The sequence below is a fragment of the Borostomias antarcticus genome, assembly GCF_949987555.1.
Source record: "Borostomias antarcticus genome assembly, chromosome: 1".
NCBI lineage: Eukaryota > Metazoa > Chordata > Actinopteri > Stomiiformes > Stomiidae > Borostomias > Borostomias antarcticus.
This window is the reverse complement of record NC_140234.1, coordinates 32,475,918-32,491,848: the sequence shown is the minus strand read 5'-3', so window position 1 is coordinate 32,491,848 and position 15,931 is coordinate 32,475,918. Positions and strand designations below refer to the sequence as shown.

At 40.8% G+C, this 15,931-nt stretch overlaps 3 protein-coding genes across 6 annotated transcripts in view; 2 read left to right on the top strand and 1 right to left on the bottom strand.

The window, feature by feature from the left end:
* The window catches only part of nbeab (neurobeachin b), a gene marked incomplete at both ends in the record, with an annotated part of 276,067 nt that overhangs the window by 82,853 nt on the left and 177,283 nt on the right, over nt 1–15,931 (top strand). The gene's annotated exons all lie outside the window — the stretch shown is intronic.
* LOC311313628 (uncharacterized protein) lies at nt 1,050–9,440 on the top strand. 3 transcript variants are annotated; one of them, XM_084443801.1, is made up of 17 exons: nt 1,050–1,178; nt 1,990–2,072; nt 2,240–2,452; nt 2,570–2,783; nt 3,099–3,174; nt 3,309–3,580; nt 3,856–3,933; nt 4,221–4,262; nt 4,545–4,618; nt 4,879–4,950; nt 5,311–5,516; nt 5,600–5,696; nt 6,628–6,790; nt 7,494–7,597; nt 7,685–7,829; nt 8,386–8,509; nt 8,656–9,440. In XM_084443801.1, exons 1-17 carry the CDS (start codon nt 1,146–1,148, stop codon nt 8,952–8,954), a joined length of 2,295 nt encoding a protein of 764 aa, XP_084299927.1. In that variant the 5' UTR covers nt 1,050–1,145; the 3' UTR covers nt 8,955–9,440. The 3 variants fall into 3 exon arrangements, with proteins under 3 accessions (XP_084299927.1, XP_084299926.1, XP_084299928.1); XM_084443800.1 differs by having other exon boundaries at nt 1,052–1,178; nt 2,243–2,452; nt 8,386–8,515; nt 8,656–9,434; XM_084443802.1 differs by having other exon boundaries at nt 1,131–1,178; nt 8,386–8,515; nt 8,656–9,439.
* LOC311313651 (uncharacterized protein) lies at nt 9,502–15,180 on the bottom strand. Its single transcript, XM_084443825.1, has 7 exons — nt 15,105–15,180; nt 13,468–14,132; nt 13,302–13,347; nt 11,710–11,801; nt 11,394–11,504; nt 10,942–11,230; nt 9,502–10,838 (listed from the first exon to the last, which is right to left on the bottom strand). The coding sequence occupies exons 1-7, from the start codon at nt 15,135–15,137 to the stop codon at nt 10,617–10,619; spliced, it is 1,458 nt and encodes a 485-aa protein (XP_084299951.1). The 5' UTR covers nt 15,138–15,180; the 3' UTR covers nt 9,502–10,616.

The window sequence follows — 15,931 nt, the reverse complement described above, 5'->3', positions numbered from 1 at the left end:
GTAGGAGGCTATCTGCTCTAGTAGTAGGAGGCTATCTGCACTATTAGTAGGAGGCTATCTGCTCTAGTAGTAGGAGGCTATCTGCTCTAGTAGTAGGAGGCTATCTGCACTAGTAGTAGGACGCTATCTGCACTAGTAGTAGGAGGCTATCTGCACTACTAGTAGGAGGCTATCTGCACTAGTAGTAGGACGCTATCTGCTCTAGTAGTAGGAGGCTATCTGCTCTAGTAGTAGGAGGCTATCTGCACTAGTAGTAGGACGCTATCTGAGGTATGTTCGAACTCTGGAGAAGTTGAAACATTTTACTGCACTGGATGGTTTCAGAAGGAGTTAGAATTCAGCTCCATTGCCTTACACCCCAATTTAGTTCAAACTCTAACCAATCATGTCGTGCAGTGTGATTTCGGCGTCACATTCAAAGACACTGATTGGCCTGGTTGGAATTCCAACTGAGAAATCATTCTGGATGAGAGCTTTTCCGGACCCTAAATCACATTTAGAAGATTCAGGGGCTGGAGCCAGGTTAAATATTTATTATATTTTAGATCACCTATCAATGACTATGCTAAGCTAAGTAGGATGCAATCTGAGGTATGTTCGAACTCTGGAGAAGTTGAAACATTTTACTGCACTGGATGGTTTCAGAAGGAGTTAGAATTCAGCTCCATTGCCTTACACCCCAATTTGGGGAGCTATTATGGGCTGAAATCTGTGCCACTAGAAATTGAATTTGTATTATTTGTATCTGAATTTGAATTGCACAGTTTGAATTTGAATAGCACAGTTTGAATTTGAATTGCACAGTTTGAATTTGAATTGCACAGTTTGAATTTGAATTGCACAGTTTGAATTTGAATTATTAGTGTAATTCAAATTCAAAACTTGTAATTCAGATTCAAAACTTGTTATTCAGATTCAAAACTTGTTATTCAGATTCAAAACTTGTTATTCAGATTCAAAACTGTAATTCAGATTCAAAACTGTAATTCAGATTCAAACTGTGAAATTCAGATTCAAAACTGTGAAATTCAGATTCAAAACTAAACTACCACCATCCGGGTCCTAGCCGGAGGAAGAGCAATCGATTTACGAACTGTTCATCGCTTCATAGCATCGCGAGCATAGACGTACTGTGCAACGTCATCATGGAGGATGGCGGTGCGGGACTTTCAAGCACGGTAATATAATAAAACCACATATTTACTAGTGTCTTTGCTTATGTAGAGTAAGAGATTGTATAACTGTAGCTGTTAGATTTGGTTAACATGGCACAGCGTATGTGCTGTTTTCGGGCGCAACGTCAGTTAGCAGCGCGAGCATAGTTAGCATAGCCGTACTGTGCTATTACCAGCACGTTCTGGATGGAGCTGCTGTTAGATTTGGTTAACATGGCACAGCGTATGTGCTGTTTTTCTTGATTTTCGGGCGCAACATCATGCATAGTGTAGCGGCCGGCCAGCTATGATCCAGCCGGATATTATGGGGCGTTCCAGGCAATACAACCCGTAACTCGTGTTTTTCCAACCTTCTGCGTGTGAAAGTGACGAGGAACGCGTGGTCAAACCCCGTCAAACTACGCGTTCCTCATCATTTTCATGGGCAGAAGGTCGGAAAAACACGAGTTACGGGTTGCCTGGAACGCACCAGTCTGGGGAGGGACTTCCGGGAAAGGGAAGTGAAGTTGTTGTTGTGTGTTGTTATGGAAACTAGTACGGATGTTATGTTACGAGACTACTATGGCTGCATGATAGCATCTTACACTGAAGAGAGTGATATAAATAAACTTGTTGCCTAAACCATTGGATACGTCTCTGCCTCCGGTTCCTGGAAACGTTACATTGGTGTCAGAAGGGAGGACCCGTGGAGCGTGCCCTTGCGTGAGGGACGTGATGGACCGGCCGCGTGCAGTGAAGCGATTGTATTTAAATGTACATTTGCTGTCAAACACCTGTGTTTTTTACAAGATGGCGTTGTTATATTTTTTGACAGGGAGAAAACACAAGACAGGTCTTGAATTCAGCAAGACAACTTCTTCACTTGATCACAAATCTAAGTGACCCAGAGACTCCCAGGTGTTGTGTATAGTTTAATTGCACACACCCAGATTAACATGTCTAACCATTCACCATGATTCACCATTCAAACATGTTACTCCAGTATTATTGTACCCATTCATGTAAATGTTAACTATTCAGCATTAAATGATGTGATGTGTATTCTTAAAATGATATCATTCCAGCAGACTGGGAGGGAGTCAGGAGAGAGGGAGAGATGGCCAGGAGAGAGGGAGAGATGGCCAGGAGAGAGGGAGAGATGGCCAGGAGAGAGGGAGAGATGGCCAGGAGAGAGGGAGAGATGGCCAGGAGAGAGGGAGAGATGGCCAGGAGAGAGGGAGAGATGGCCAGGAGAGAGGGAGAGATGGTCGGCCGAATGTCCACACGGAAATGACCAGGTCTCTTGCAGTATTTAGTTTCTTTGTCAGCCTGTGACTCATTGTCCCTTACATTAAGTGTCTGCTAGTGAGACAAAACTGTACAAGAGTCAAATACAAACATTCTCATCATCACAGGTCTTTTCCTGCCCTTTTCGGAATGAAGAGAAAGCGCCGGTGCCTCCGAGGGCCTACCAACCACTGCACACCGGCCAAAGAGCTTTCACTGTCATTTTATCTCTTACCCAAGCTTACTGAACGCACTCCCAAAGGAAAAGAAGAAATTTTCCATCTGCAAGCTGGTTTGGGCCGCAGGTCTACAGTGATGACCGAGAACTACACTCATGATGAGGTGAGGCACTGTTCCACATTGACAAGAATTGGTTTTGTCATCTGATCTGGTTAATATACAATGGGTTCAGAAAATATTCAGACTCCCTCAATTTTTTCACATCTTGTTATGTTGCAGCCTTTTGTGAAAAGTGTAGATTGAAATGTAGTGTAGATTGGTGAGATTAAAAACTAATTTAAAAGATTTTAGCAAAAGGCTGCAACATAACAAAAAGTGAAAAAACTGAAGTGGTCTGAATATTTTCTGAACCTATTGTAGTTATCAAACACTGCTCTTCTTTTATCAATGTAATGATATGTTTTATTACTCCCGAAGGTATTTTCAACACTCAAAGATCTATATCCAAAATTGGAAAGTGTGTCTGGGGGCTGGTTGATTTACAAAGCTGCAGGTAGGTAACATAGTGGCTAATACATCATTTTGATCAATAACTGTATAATCATTTGTGTCAATACAAAAATTTGATTGTAATCGGTATTGTTACATTTCAGTAGAATTCAACTATTGCATAACATTTTTTGTTAGGGGGATGGGGTTCGAGAAAACTACATATGGTGTCTCCTGGGGACCATGGATATACAGGGTCACTCTTGAAGACTGCAAGTGCAAGTGGAAAGGGTGTCCTGTACATTGCTCCACTACAGGAGGAGCTAGACACTCAACCACTGCCCCCCGATTCCAAGTCCTTCTCCAATATGCCAAGAGCAATGTGCCAATCCTGTCACACCAGCTACCCATTACAAATTCTTGCGCTGCATCTTGAAACATGTGAGCCTTCAGATACCAATGCACTCACGGTATGTATAGACCCATTTTATGTTGGGAAATTACTTTATTTTACAAAATGACTGCCGCATATTATTAAGCTTGCTACTAGATGGTTAATGGACATTATACATCAGTTAGTTTCGACCGGCACCAACCAAGCGATCTGATTGAACAAGAGGCAGTCCAGGAGTGCTGATATTCAGTACAACATCACTCCCTCTCATGTGATATTGCTTAATGCATTCTACTCACTTGTTGGAAGTAGTAATATTAATTGAGAACATCCTACTCTCTCCTTTACCAGATTAGTGATGATGACCTGGATTCCAGTCACCCCAAGCCAGATATGGAAGACAGACTGACGGTGAACTCAAAACAGAAGGTGAAGTAATTTATATCTTTACTAGCATCAATTGTAGACTGTGTAAGGTGAGCCAAAAGGTGTTTAGCCAAAATTCAAGGGACACAATTACAGTCCATATGTACTGACAGGTGCATACTCTAGATCAGTGGTTCCCAACCTTTTTTCCTACACAAAATTCTCTAAACTCCTTGGTCAATGGCCCCAGACACACACACACACACACACACAGTGGAGCCAGACCATCTGAATACTGTTGTCTTTTTAAACCCCCCCCCCCCCCCCCCCCATTTAATTTATTTTGGCAGCCAACGGAGGATGATGTGGTGACCCTGTCCTCTAACACAGAGGTATGTTATGGTTTGTGTATATTCTTGAGGTATTATTGTTACGTTTCTTGAATAAAGTGCGTGAGACAAAACTGTGAGCTAAACGTGCAACCTGTTTATTAGCCTTCAGCTTCAGCTAAAACATAACCACGTCACACATGCTGTCTACTATTGGTCCGTAGCCTACTACTCAGTCTTGCTATTGGTCAGATCAACCTGACATCTCTGTTATGTATTGTCATACAATAACACCACAATTGTGTCCACCTATCATGTTAAACATTTCAATGGTTTCATTTTCAGACCATGTGCCCAATCTGTGGCCGGACTTTACCTCCAAACGAGTTGGAGGTTCATGCAAGTATTTGCGGAGAGAGGTAATGGAAACTTTAAGCACAATTTCAGAAAAATATATCATTGTAGTGTCTTTGGGATCTCCCTCCAAGCATCTGACCTTCCACCAATGTAGTATCTTTGTTTGAGATCTCCCTCCAAGCATCTGTCCTTCCACCACTGAAGTAATGTATTGATCAGTTGGATTTAATGCTTGGAAATTGACTGAGCTGTTACCATAAGGACTGACTATGGTATATGTCATGGTCACTGGCTTTCAACACTACTCACTGTGTCATTGCAGCGATCAAGACTTCGTTCTTCCAAAGTTCCTTCCTTCACCTCCAAATTCAAATGACAACAAGAGCATCTCTAGGTGTGTATGCTTCAATAGTCTCCTTCAACACCTAATTATCACCTGACTTTTTTTTCTTACTTTTGGGGCAAAGTACCTCTTATTTAGATGAAAAGTCAAGACTGCACACACTTGAATACTCTTTGCATGTGGTTTTATGAAAAGGCTGACGTTTCGGTCACACTGTACCTTTTTGAAGGCATACATTATTTTTGCACTCAAAATACCTCTAATGTCAATGAATCCAGTTACCAGAAGTAACAAGTCTATCACACACATACACACACACACACACACACACACACACACACACACACACACACACACACACACACACACACACACACACAACATGCTTTCAGTTATCCATTTCTCTTTCAGCCTTGATGATATCCTGAAAACCATCTCTGCTGCTGTTAACAAAGAAAAAGATTTTCTCATCATGGTGCCAAGATCCCAGGTGGTAGAGCGAGGCCTAGCTCAATGGAAGCGCCAAAAGAAGTCAGCCCCTACCAACCAGTTAAAGGTCCAGTTCATAGGAGAGGCAGGCATTGACACAGGGGCACTCAGCAAGGAATTCCTCACAGGTAAAATATGACTGAAATTCTGTTTTAAAAATTGCAATAGAAGTGACAGTACTTAAACAAATGGGGTGATTCTTGGTGTTAAGACATGGTTGCAGGCATTGAACGGAGGCTGTTTGAGGGTGACCAGACTGGAAAATGTCCCAAATACTCAGTTTTGGATCTCGATCAACACAACTTCAGGTATGCCATATGTGCCTATAATAAAATTATGTATACAGTGGGACACACATGTCTCAGTTCTCAAATAGGGCTGGACGATATAAAAAAAGAGTATATCTATTTAAAAAAAGATGATCATATTGATCGATAATGATACTTATCGATACTTTTTTTATTTTAAATATATTTTTGGGGTATTAATGCTTAAGGAAGATCACAAGAAAAAAACATTGAATTCAAGCTCTTTGTTCCACCACGTTATAAGAGCACCAATACAGCTACAATGGTTATATAAAATAAAGGGAAATCAAGTGACCTGACATCACAGTACGATCTGATAAATATTAATCTCTTGATCCTTGAACAAATAAGCAAAGTGCAATCAACAAAAGTGAGTGTTACACACCCTAAATATGTTTAGAACTACAAATGAAGTTTCTCCTGTTGATTCTTCTTTTCTTCTTTTTTTGGCCATTGACATAGGCCAGTATTTCTCACAATAACTTCATGATGACAACAAATTATGTCTTTGGTCTGTTCAGTGAAGCTAGTCCTTAACCTTTTTAGTTTGTGTTTTTTCCTTCAGCATATCAATAAGTATTAATGCACTCTTCCTGTTCTAAATATATGACACATGTTGTATCATACTAGGAAGGGAACTAGGAAGGGAACTCGTGCGTTTACATGCATTTTTCGATTGAAGTTTTTATCGAGCTGTTTTTTCTATCGATCAAGTGTCTATCGATAGATATATATCGTTACTGAATTATCGTCCAGCCCTAATCTCAAACATGATATTGTTTACATGTTATTGTGGCAATGATTTTTATGTTTTATTGGCTAAGTGCTTGTAAGTAAATAGCTTGTTATCTTTACTACACAGTATTGACGTAGTCTTCAGGGCAGGACTATATTACTACGACTACTACTGTATATATTCTGTCTCTTTTAGGAGTGCTGGTGAAATTTGGGCTGTTAGTCTGGCACAAGGTGGACCACCACCCTGCTGCCTCAAACTTTGGTGCTTCAAGTACCTCTGCAGTGGGCAGGTGCAGGTAGAGCACCTTTCAAAAGAAGATGTCTGTGATTCTGACTCTACAGCACTTATCTCCAAGGTAAGAGGTTTTACTGATGTACTGAGGTCACTGGTGTAGGAACCTTCTCTTTCTCAAAGTGATTACACTTTCCTCACTTTGCAATAAACTTTAATTTTGCACAATGTTTCGGTCAGTATGACCTTATTTGTACCTGAAGAAGGTCATACTTACTGAAATGTACAATATTAAAATGTATTGCAAATTCAGGAGTGTGTGGGAACTTTCTCTCACTCCTCCTCTCACAACGCTCCGACGCACCTGTTAGGAGTAGGGCTGACCCAAGAGGGGCCTTGAACACAACATACTTTTCTCCGACAACAAGTGCAGACTGATGTAATATATATATATAGTATTTATATATATAGTATAGTACTATAGTATTATTATAGTATAGTATTATTATCCTGCTTAAAACACGGACGACTAAACAACACGCACGTTGCGACCGGACTACGCCGCCGTTGTTTCTCTCTCGTGGGTTCAGAGCAGCGAGAGGGAGAAACACAGACTGGTTGCGTGAATACTAATTAGCCACATGGTGGAGGAGAACGCAGCGGTGGTTGAGCAATGTATAAAGTGAATGAGGTGAGAGAGTGCCTGTGCCACTACTGTTGTCTTCCCGTTCTTCTTTTTCTTGCATGACGTCAGCGTTTTAACCGAAAACTCCGTTACATGAGCTGTGGTGTGTGTCTCTGTCTGTCTGTCTGTCTGGATTTTTAAGGTGGAGTCAGCCACAGAAGATACGATGACTGAACTGGTTGATGACATTTCTTCCTGTGGCTATCAAGGACCTGTTAATGTTGAGAAGAGAGAAGACATTGTTCGGTATATTTCTTGCCTTTACACTTGGATGTGTTACAATTGAGGTTTTGATTTTTCACTTTTAACTTGGTACTCTCCACTATATTTCAGTGCTGTTGTTCTTCATGCCATACTTCGGCTAGTGGCCCTCCTCTCCCAGCTACGTGAAGGTCTAAAACTTCATGGTCTCGCAGATCTGATGAGCCAATACCCAGACATCTGCCAGCCACTGTTTGTCCCTGGGTTGGAGCTGAAGGTGAGTTAATGCTTTAGTAGGGGTGGACTGGTATCACTTTTAACAGGTAAAAGTGGTTGCAAGTCCTTTACTTAAACTTTGGACTCTGTGAAAAGAAATGCATCATTAACTGTTCAAATGTAATTGTGTAAAGGAATCAGGTTTGCCTATTTGCAGAATTTGAATGTACCTCTGGTACCTATTGATATCTGCATCCCTGATAGATGGGTATCAATGAGATGTATATTATCCCAGTGGCCCAGTTTATCTAGCCCTTTTCCAGTCCCTGGACCATTTTTGGTCCATTTTGGGGTTTCTGGTGTTGAGTTTATGATTATTCATGGCTGTGTTGAATAGGAAAAAAAGTGGGTCAGGGATGAAAAATCTAAATTTTATAATTTCAACAACAAAACATTAAAGACAATTTTAATCAATAGTGTCACATTAACTACTGCTCCAGGTCCTTAGGGGCCATTTTTGGTCCACTGTAAATAAAATAATTGCTGCTTGATTTAAAATCAATGTTGCATGTTATTCATTTGGATGAACTCGGAATGTTGTTTTTTTCTCGCACCAGGCTGATGCTGACTTTGTTTTTGCGGCATGCCATCCTGAGTTCAGTGAGAAGGGGTCCAACAAAGAACAGCTGGAAGTGAGCCTTATGAACCATCTGCAGGACTTCTTACAGGAGCTGGACGAATGTAATTGTAAATATAGTTTTCTTCTTGCAAACTCTATGCACTTACTGTCGTTTCTCTCTATTGCACATGTCATGACATTTCCATTATAACTTTATTATTACGTAACCATAAATCAATTCAATTGTTTGGTTTCTGTCTCTGAACAGTTGAAAGTCCAGAGGTGGGTGATGGTCCAGATCCCCTCTCCCCGAGTACATTTATGCAGTGGCTCACAGGACAGGGCCACATTCCTATCTTGCCAGAAGAGAAGAGAGACTTCAGAGTCGATGTGCAGTTCAATCACACCTGTCACATCCAGTATGGTGCTCATACAGTTTGCTACCCAACAGTTGCTGCATGTACTAAAACGATCCGCCTGCCTGTTCTGCATATGCAAACTTATACTGAGTTCAGACAAGTAATGACAGAGGCCTTCCATCATGGACAGGCATTTCTTCAGATTTAGATGGACAGGAATAGTGAGGTTCCATTCATGCCAGTAACTGCCAGTAACTTGTTTTTAGACTTTCACTTGTTGTTGTCACTTGTTCTATTGGCAGAAGTTTGTAATTATTACAAGCAAAAAAACAATCTTCCAATTCCTACCATTTTGCCAATGCATTCTATAGCAGAAATAACTACTGTAGTGTTGCTATGTAGGCCTATATAGCAGAACTTGTAGGATATGTTTAACACATTAAATGGTTTGCAAATTCTTTTGCCATACAAAAAAAGGTACTGAATCATAAATATCCCCAAGTGGATACATCCCCCACAATTTGAAGGCATTGGTGGGGAATATGGGATTTCTTTACACGTGGATGTTTACGCGATGGTTACGCGCTGTGTGTGAGACAAGAAAGACCCAACATACATACATTACTTAATGTTTTACGGTCCAGTTTGTTCGTCATGTTATTTATTTTGAAATACATGAAGTTTAAAGAACTTTGAAAAAACTATTTCTAATTAAAGTACTTTTAAAACTAAAGTATTGTGTGATTTATTACGTACACAGCAGGAACGATTTCTGTGACAGCAAAGTGGGATTCCAGGACTACACTTATATAACATTTATTAAAAGGTCTTATGTAATTGTATTTTTCCATACAATGTTCCACTATTGTTGTCAGGGCCCTATTGTGTCCTATTATAACAAAAAGTGAAATACTTGTAATTATCCACCCTTGTACGTTTCTCTGCATTCCTACATAGTAAACTACATTGTGTTGAAGTCCTGTAAGCCAGTTAAAAACTGTATTGAGATGGACGGATGACAGTATAGAGACACTTTGGGGGTTGCCTCCTCAGCACTGATTGGAGCATTTTTCACAGCCTAGAGCTTGAAGAGGTCACAACAACCATCACCGATTACATACATTTTTGTGTGTACTATGTAGATGAGAAAAAAGAAATCCTACATTTCCCCAACAATAAAGTTTATATAACTAAGGACATTAAAGCATGTATCAATAAGAAAAAGCGTGCTTTTAAAAACGATCATGCAGCTGTAGTTGTGGTACAAAAAGAGCTCAATCACCTGCTGAAAGAAGCAAAAGATAAACACCACACTGTCATGGAACAAAGCTTTAGAGAGATGGACAATAGGAGATTATGGGACTGTATGAAAAAATATCACAAACATGAACCCCGGTAAAAAACAGCTGATACCCCTGGATGACACAGCAAGGGCTAATGAGCTGAACGACTTCTTCCTCAGATTTGAGGTCCAGGACTTCTCCCCCAGAGGCACGGAGGTTTTCGAGTCTGACTAGGCTACATTTGAGTTGGAAGTTGGAATGGGGTTTCGGGGTTCTTCTTACACAGATAGACGGTTACACTGTGATGTCCGATCCACAATGACTTGTCGCCAACGTTTTAAATATAAAACAAGTTTCTGCCATAATCCTAGGCTATAGTGTGCCGTATAGCCTGTGTGTGCAGAAGCACCGGGTAAACAAACATTATAGGCTGGTGGTGACACCAATTTTGAGAGAACATTCAATGATTCTTCGAGATTAAGGTTTGAATTAAATTAGCTTTCGTTTTTATTAAAACTGTCCCGACTATGTCTATGGGCGTTATACCAGTATAGTATACCAGTCAATTATTGGCACAGACACGGCTGTCAATGATGGCGAAGTAGGTGACAAGCATGTGACAATGTGGTCAAGTAAATGTCTTTTCCAAAATTATTGGAATGAGAAAGAGGATCAATGGTGAAACGTAATGTTTCTATGTCCTCTGCATTCAACGGACATTCCAGTTCTGGCACAGTAACACCCGGGGTGGCTGAGTTAGAATGGGACAGCCCTGAGCACTCCCAATCAATGTCATCGATTTGGATTCCCTGAAACCAAGAGAAACAAAAAACGATCAGGAGAAAATCAGTATGTAGATTCACAAATCATATTTAAAAGCGCGACGACAATACAATGCTGTAATTACTCAACTGCCACATTGTCCTCGGACGTGTCTGGCTCTCTGTGGGGGTGCAGGAGCATCCCTAGCTCCCACATCTGGTTAGGAGAACGGTAACCCGCTGTCCTGATGGGATGACTATTCCAGCCAAGAGAAAACCTGGCCAAATCAGCCTGGAGTCTAGGAAGGAAGGTGTACTGAGCACAGAAGAGATGAAGATTATCCGAGATGTCGAGGGATCCATCTTCCTCCAGGCTGTGCAGTACGTCATAGTAAACGTGTGTAACGCCTGTCCAGACGTCCCTCCATAGGCGTTCGATTCTACAAATACATATACAAATACATCAATCAAACTAAAATAATATCCAAGCAGTAATTCAGCTGGAGTTAAATGTCACACAAAGGCACACCAATATGGCATGTAACTACATTACTTGGATCTTGAGGTAATATGAAAATTATTATTGCAAAAAGAATACTTCACCTCTGGTTGTGCACACTTTTTCCGCTGATAAAACTTCCACATCCTGTGCCTCTCACACTGAACATCAGCTGGGCAATGTTGACATTTTCAACTCCCTGGTCACCTCTTACCCTGTAACACATCCAATTTTGAAATGAGTATCCATACACAATATAATCAAAAAAAAAAGTACTCTAACGCAGGATAATTTCCTTTCACAAGAAGATTATGAAAATGCAACAGAGAAAACATCCTAAATAAATGGCTGACTTTCTATAGGTATACTAAGAGAAAACATTAAATAATAATAATAATAATTAACTGCAGCATTACTCACTTGTAAGGCCATCCAAATCTCCTCACTCCATCCAGAAAAAAATGAAGTGCAGTACTGGCTCTGTTGTTGGGTGCAGCATCAAGGTACATGACCTGGATGGGAGGTGGGGGTTTATGCATTAATAATAATAATAAATACACGATTAATCTCTTACATCTCTACCATTCACAGAAATGTACAAAATTAATCTACAGAAGAACAAATAAAAGTTTTGTAAATAAACTGATAAAAATAAATAAAAGGAAATTTAAGCTGCACGCAGCAATGTTCAGGCCCTCGCACCTCTGTGCACATCTGGGTCTGCCATGTTATCGGAAGCCGATGGGTCGGGCCATAGATCAAAGGCAATACTGAACCGACTTTCACAAAACTCGGTGGAAGGGTGTAGCATGGCCCCACTTAGAACCCATTACATTTCGGAGCCGATCCGAATGACGGGGGTCTGGCTTTGATGTACGGGGTCTGAGAGGAGGCCACGCCCCTTCTTCAGATCAAAGCCCGGAAAAGAGTGATGTCACAGATCAAAGCCCGAAAAGAGTGATGTCACGATTATGTCATATATCAAAGGCTCATGCTATAGAGACACACGGGCGCCTACAAATTCACGCCCCCAAGTGAGACAGCGGCACCACATCGGGTAAGGTGAATAGTATACTGCAAGCCAGCCCATAGAAGTCACTGCAATTCACCTTTAGTTAGCCTACTTTTAAAATAATCCTACATGAACTGAAGACTATATTGATTTAAATAAAAAATATGTTTTCCAATGTATGGACTGTCTTTGTCAACATATCTTCTTGCTTTCTAAATAAATGATGTGTCACATTTAATTTGCCACTTAAATGAATTACCCATAATGTTAACAGAGCAGAGGAGAGACGGTAGACAGAGAACCTGTCGCTTTTCAGTGACATCATTGGCTTTACTGCTATGTATTTATGAGCGCCGACTTTGAAGATCCCGACATTTTCAACTACAGAGTGAATTCTCCAGGTTAGTATTAATCCAGAAATATGCCTTGCAAGACGCCAGATGGAAGCATGGAAGAGGGAAGATCCCTAAATGAGAGCCTAATATACATGATAGAAAAGCGTATCCTGGTATTGAAAACCTCAAGGGATGCGTTCGTGACGTATATACCATGCGACCACTTAAACTTAAGATTTCCAATGCTAGCACTTTTGACTCACTGATGAAGTAAATTATAGTATGTTGTGGGTTGTATATTGTGATGGCAGTTATATCCCATTAAAAGGGACAAATCAAACTAATGGGACCCTTTATTAGAATACAAAAAAGATTGCTACAGCCTCAGTAGGCAATCAGTGAAATCATGGTATTTTACGATGCCTCTCATAAGGATTGCACTGACAGCTGCACTACACCGTTCTTCCTTACCCGATGTGGGGCCGCTGTCACTTGGGGGCGTGAATTTGTAGGAGCCCGTGTGTCTCTATTGCCATGGTAATATGTAGCATGGCCCCATTTAGAACCCATTCAATTTCGGCGCACAGAGCCACAAATTGCATTCATTTTAATTGCAATTTTTCATTAATATATGCTTCGTGAGTACTTTACTGTAGGAAACATACCTTCCTGGAGAAGCCATCAATCCCTCCAAATATCACCATGTTATATCTGTTGAAAAATTGAACGGGTTAAATTAAAAATAAAAAGGCAGAAGATGATTTACCCACAAATAAAAATTAATTCCAATTATATGTTTCTTGTCATTCTATATTCAACCATAAAACACACCTGATGAGCTTATGATTGGTGTCTATATGTTGCAGAAAATGTGGGCCTTGAACAGAGTACTTTCGCCGGACAACACAGCCCATACTTGTCATTCTTGATAAGATTCCTTCTGTATCAACTCTATGCATAGAGGCTTTGATTCTAGTCCATTGTACACGGTGACCATCTGCTTGAAGACACCCCTTGACAGTCTGGTATCCAGCATGAGGTTGTCTAGATTTGATTGCTCTCACTTCCATATCCAGAGCATCATCAGTCATGGTGGAGTACAGGCTCCCAACTGACATGTTGTACTCCTGCATCATCCTATAAAGGGTACGTCTTGAGACTCCAACCATGTCTGCTACACATGTAGCAGACAGACCCAGCTGAAGAAGACTTTGTAGGTGTTCCTCTGTGATCTGGAGCCTAAAACGTCCACAGGGACCCAGCATCTTCACCACAGAGTTACAGGGAGGTGGTTCGTTCCTCATCTCAAACAACATGCTCAGTTCATCAAGTCTTTCACGGACCTCATTAGGCAGACCTACATTCTCTAAGGCACTTAAGAAGACCCTCTCCTGCGTCACTATATATTCTAAGTAATCCAGATCAGGAGGGTTGCTGTTGAGGGCCCATTGCAGTCGTTCCTTGAATCTCTGCAAACACTCCTGAAGGACAATGTTCTGCAAAAGTAATGAAATTAATAGTTAGCATAAACCATCAAGTACTGCAACCCCTTCATCAGCTGGCGTTATTATGATATACTACTTCTCAGTGTCCAAAATTAACTTTTTGACTCACCTGCCAAATGGCTACTGAATGTTCAAATTTGACCAGCCACTCAACATTACATTACCATTGTTTTTCTTGGCTGGTGAATTAAACAAGTCTACCAGCCACTTGCATACTTTACCAGCATTTGGCTGGTGCTTGGTGTTAATGTCAGACCCTGCTACTGCTGTGAATCATTGGCAATACTAGCTACATATTAGCCTTTTCATCCGTTCCAAACATGCAATGACATGATGTGACTGATTGATTAAAGATTGTGATGTGCAACAGGGGTGTCTAAATATTTTATGGATCATGGCCATGGGCCGGGTCGGGCCGGGCTCGGACAGAGAATCTAAGCTCTACTAAAGGCGGTACTATAAGGCAGCGGTGGCCTAGTGGTTAGAGGGGCGGCCTTGATACCGGAAGGTGCCCAGTTCGATTCCCCAATTAATCACACATCAATCATGAATCACCGCTGAATAGCCCTTGAGCAAGGCTTCCTGCAGTGTCTGGCTGTAGATAAGTTAGTAAAATAACAGTCCAACACCCTGGGTAAACAACAAACTTTGCTTTGCTTTGCTTTTACTGGTAACATTAGCACGGTACAGCAGCTTATGCTAACAATGCTCGCCATGACGTTGCGCCCGAAAACAGCACATACGCTGTGCCATGTTAACCAAATCTAACAGCAGCTCCATCCAGAACGTGCTGGTAATAGCACAGTACGGCTATGCTAACTATGCTCGCGCTGCTAACTGACGTTGCGCCCGAAAACAGCACATACGCTGTGCCATGTTAACCAAATCTAACAGCTACAGTTATACAATCTCTTACTCTACATAAGCAAAGACACTAGTAAATATGTGGTTTTATTATATTACCGTGCTTGAAAGTCCCGCACCGCCATCCTCCATGATGACGTTGCACAGTACGTCTATGCTCGCGATGCTATGAAGCGATGAACAGTTCGTAAATCGATTGCTCTTCCTCCGGCTAGGACCCGGATGGTGGTAGTTTAGTTTTGAATCTGAATTTCACAGTTTTGAATCTGAATTTCACAGTTTGAATCTGAATTACAGTTTTGAATCTGAATTACAATTTTGAATCTGAATAACAAGTTTTGAATCTGAATAACAAGTTTTGAATCTGAATAACAAGTTTTGAATCTGAATTACAAGTTTTGAATTTGAATTACACTAATAATTCAAATTCAAACTGTGCAATTCAAATTCAAACTGTGCAATTCAAATTCAAACTGTGCAATTCAAATTCAAACTGTGCAATTCAAATTCAAACTGTGCTATTCAAATTCAAACTGTGCAATTCAAATTCAGATACATATAATACAAATTCAATTTCTAGTGGCACAGATTTCAGCCCATAAGCTATTTCCTTATTGCCACCTCTGTTATTTCTCTACAGATAATCTTAAGAGTTGTGAATTTGCATGGATATTGTATCAATGTGAACAGAATTCATCATGTGAAATGGGGGTTTTGTAGGACTCCTGCCTAACTGTCCTCAGATCTCTATGCTCCTCATTAGACTGCAGCTGGCTTCGAGCCTCTAGAATACTGACGGCTGACGGCTATTTTCTATTCTGCAGAAAGACGGGGTGAGTGCGTAAGCTGTGGTTTCATGTCATCATTTAATTTATTACGTCAAGCATTAAGAAACGGAATGGGGAAGTGATGTCACACAGAAACAA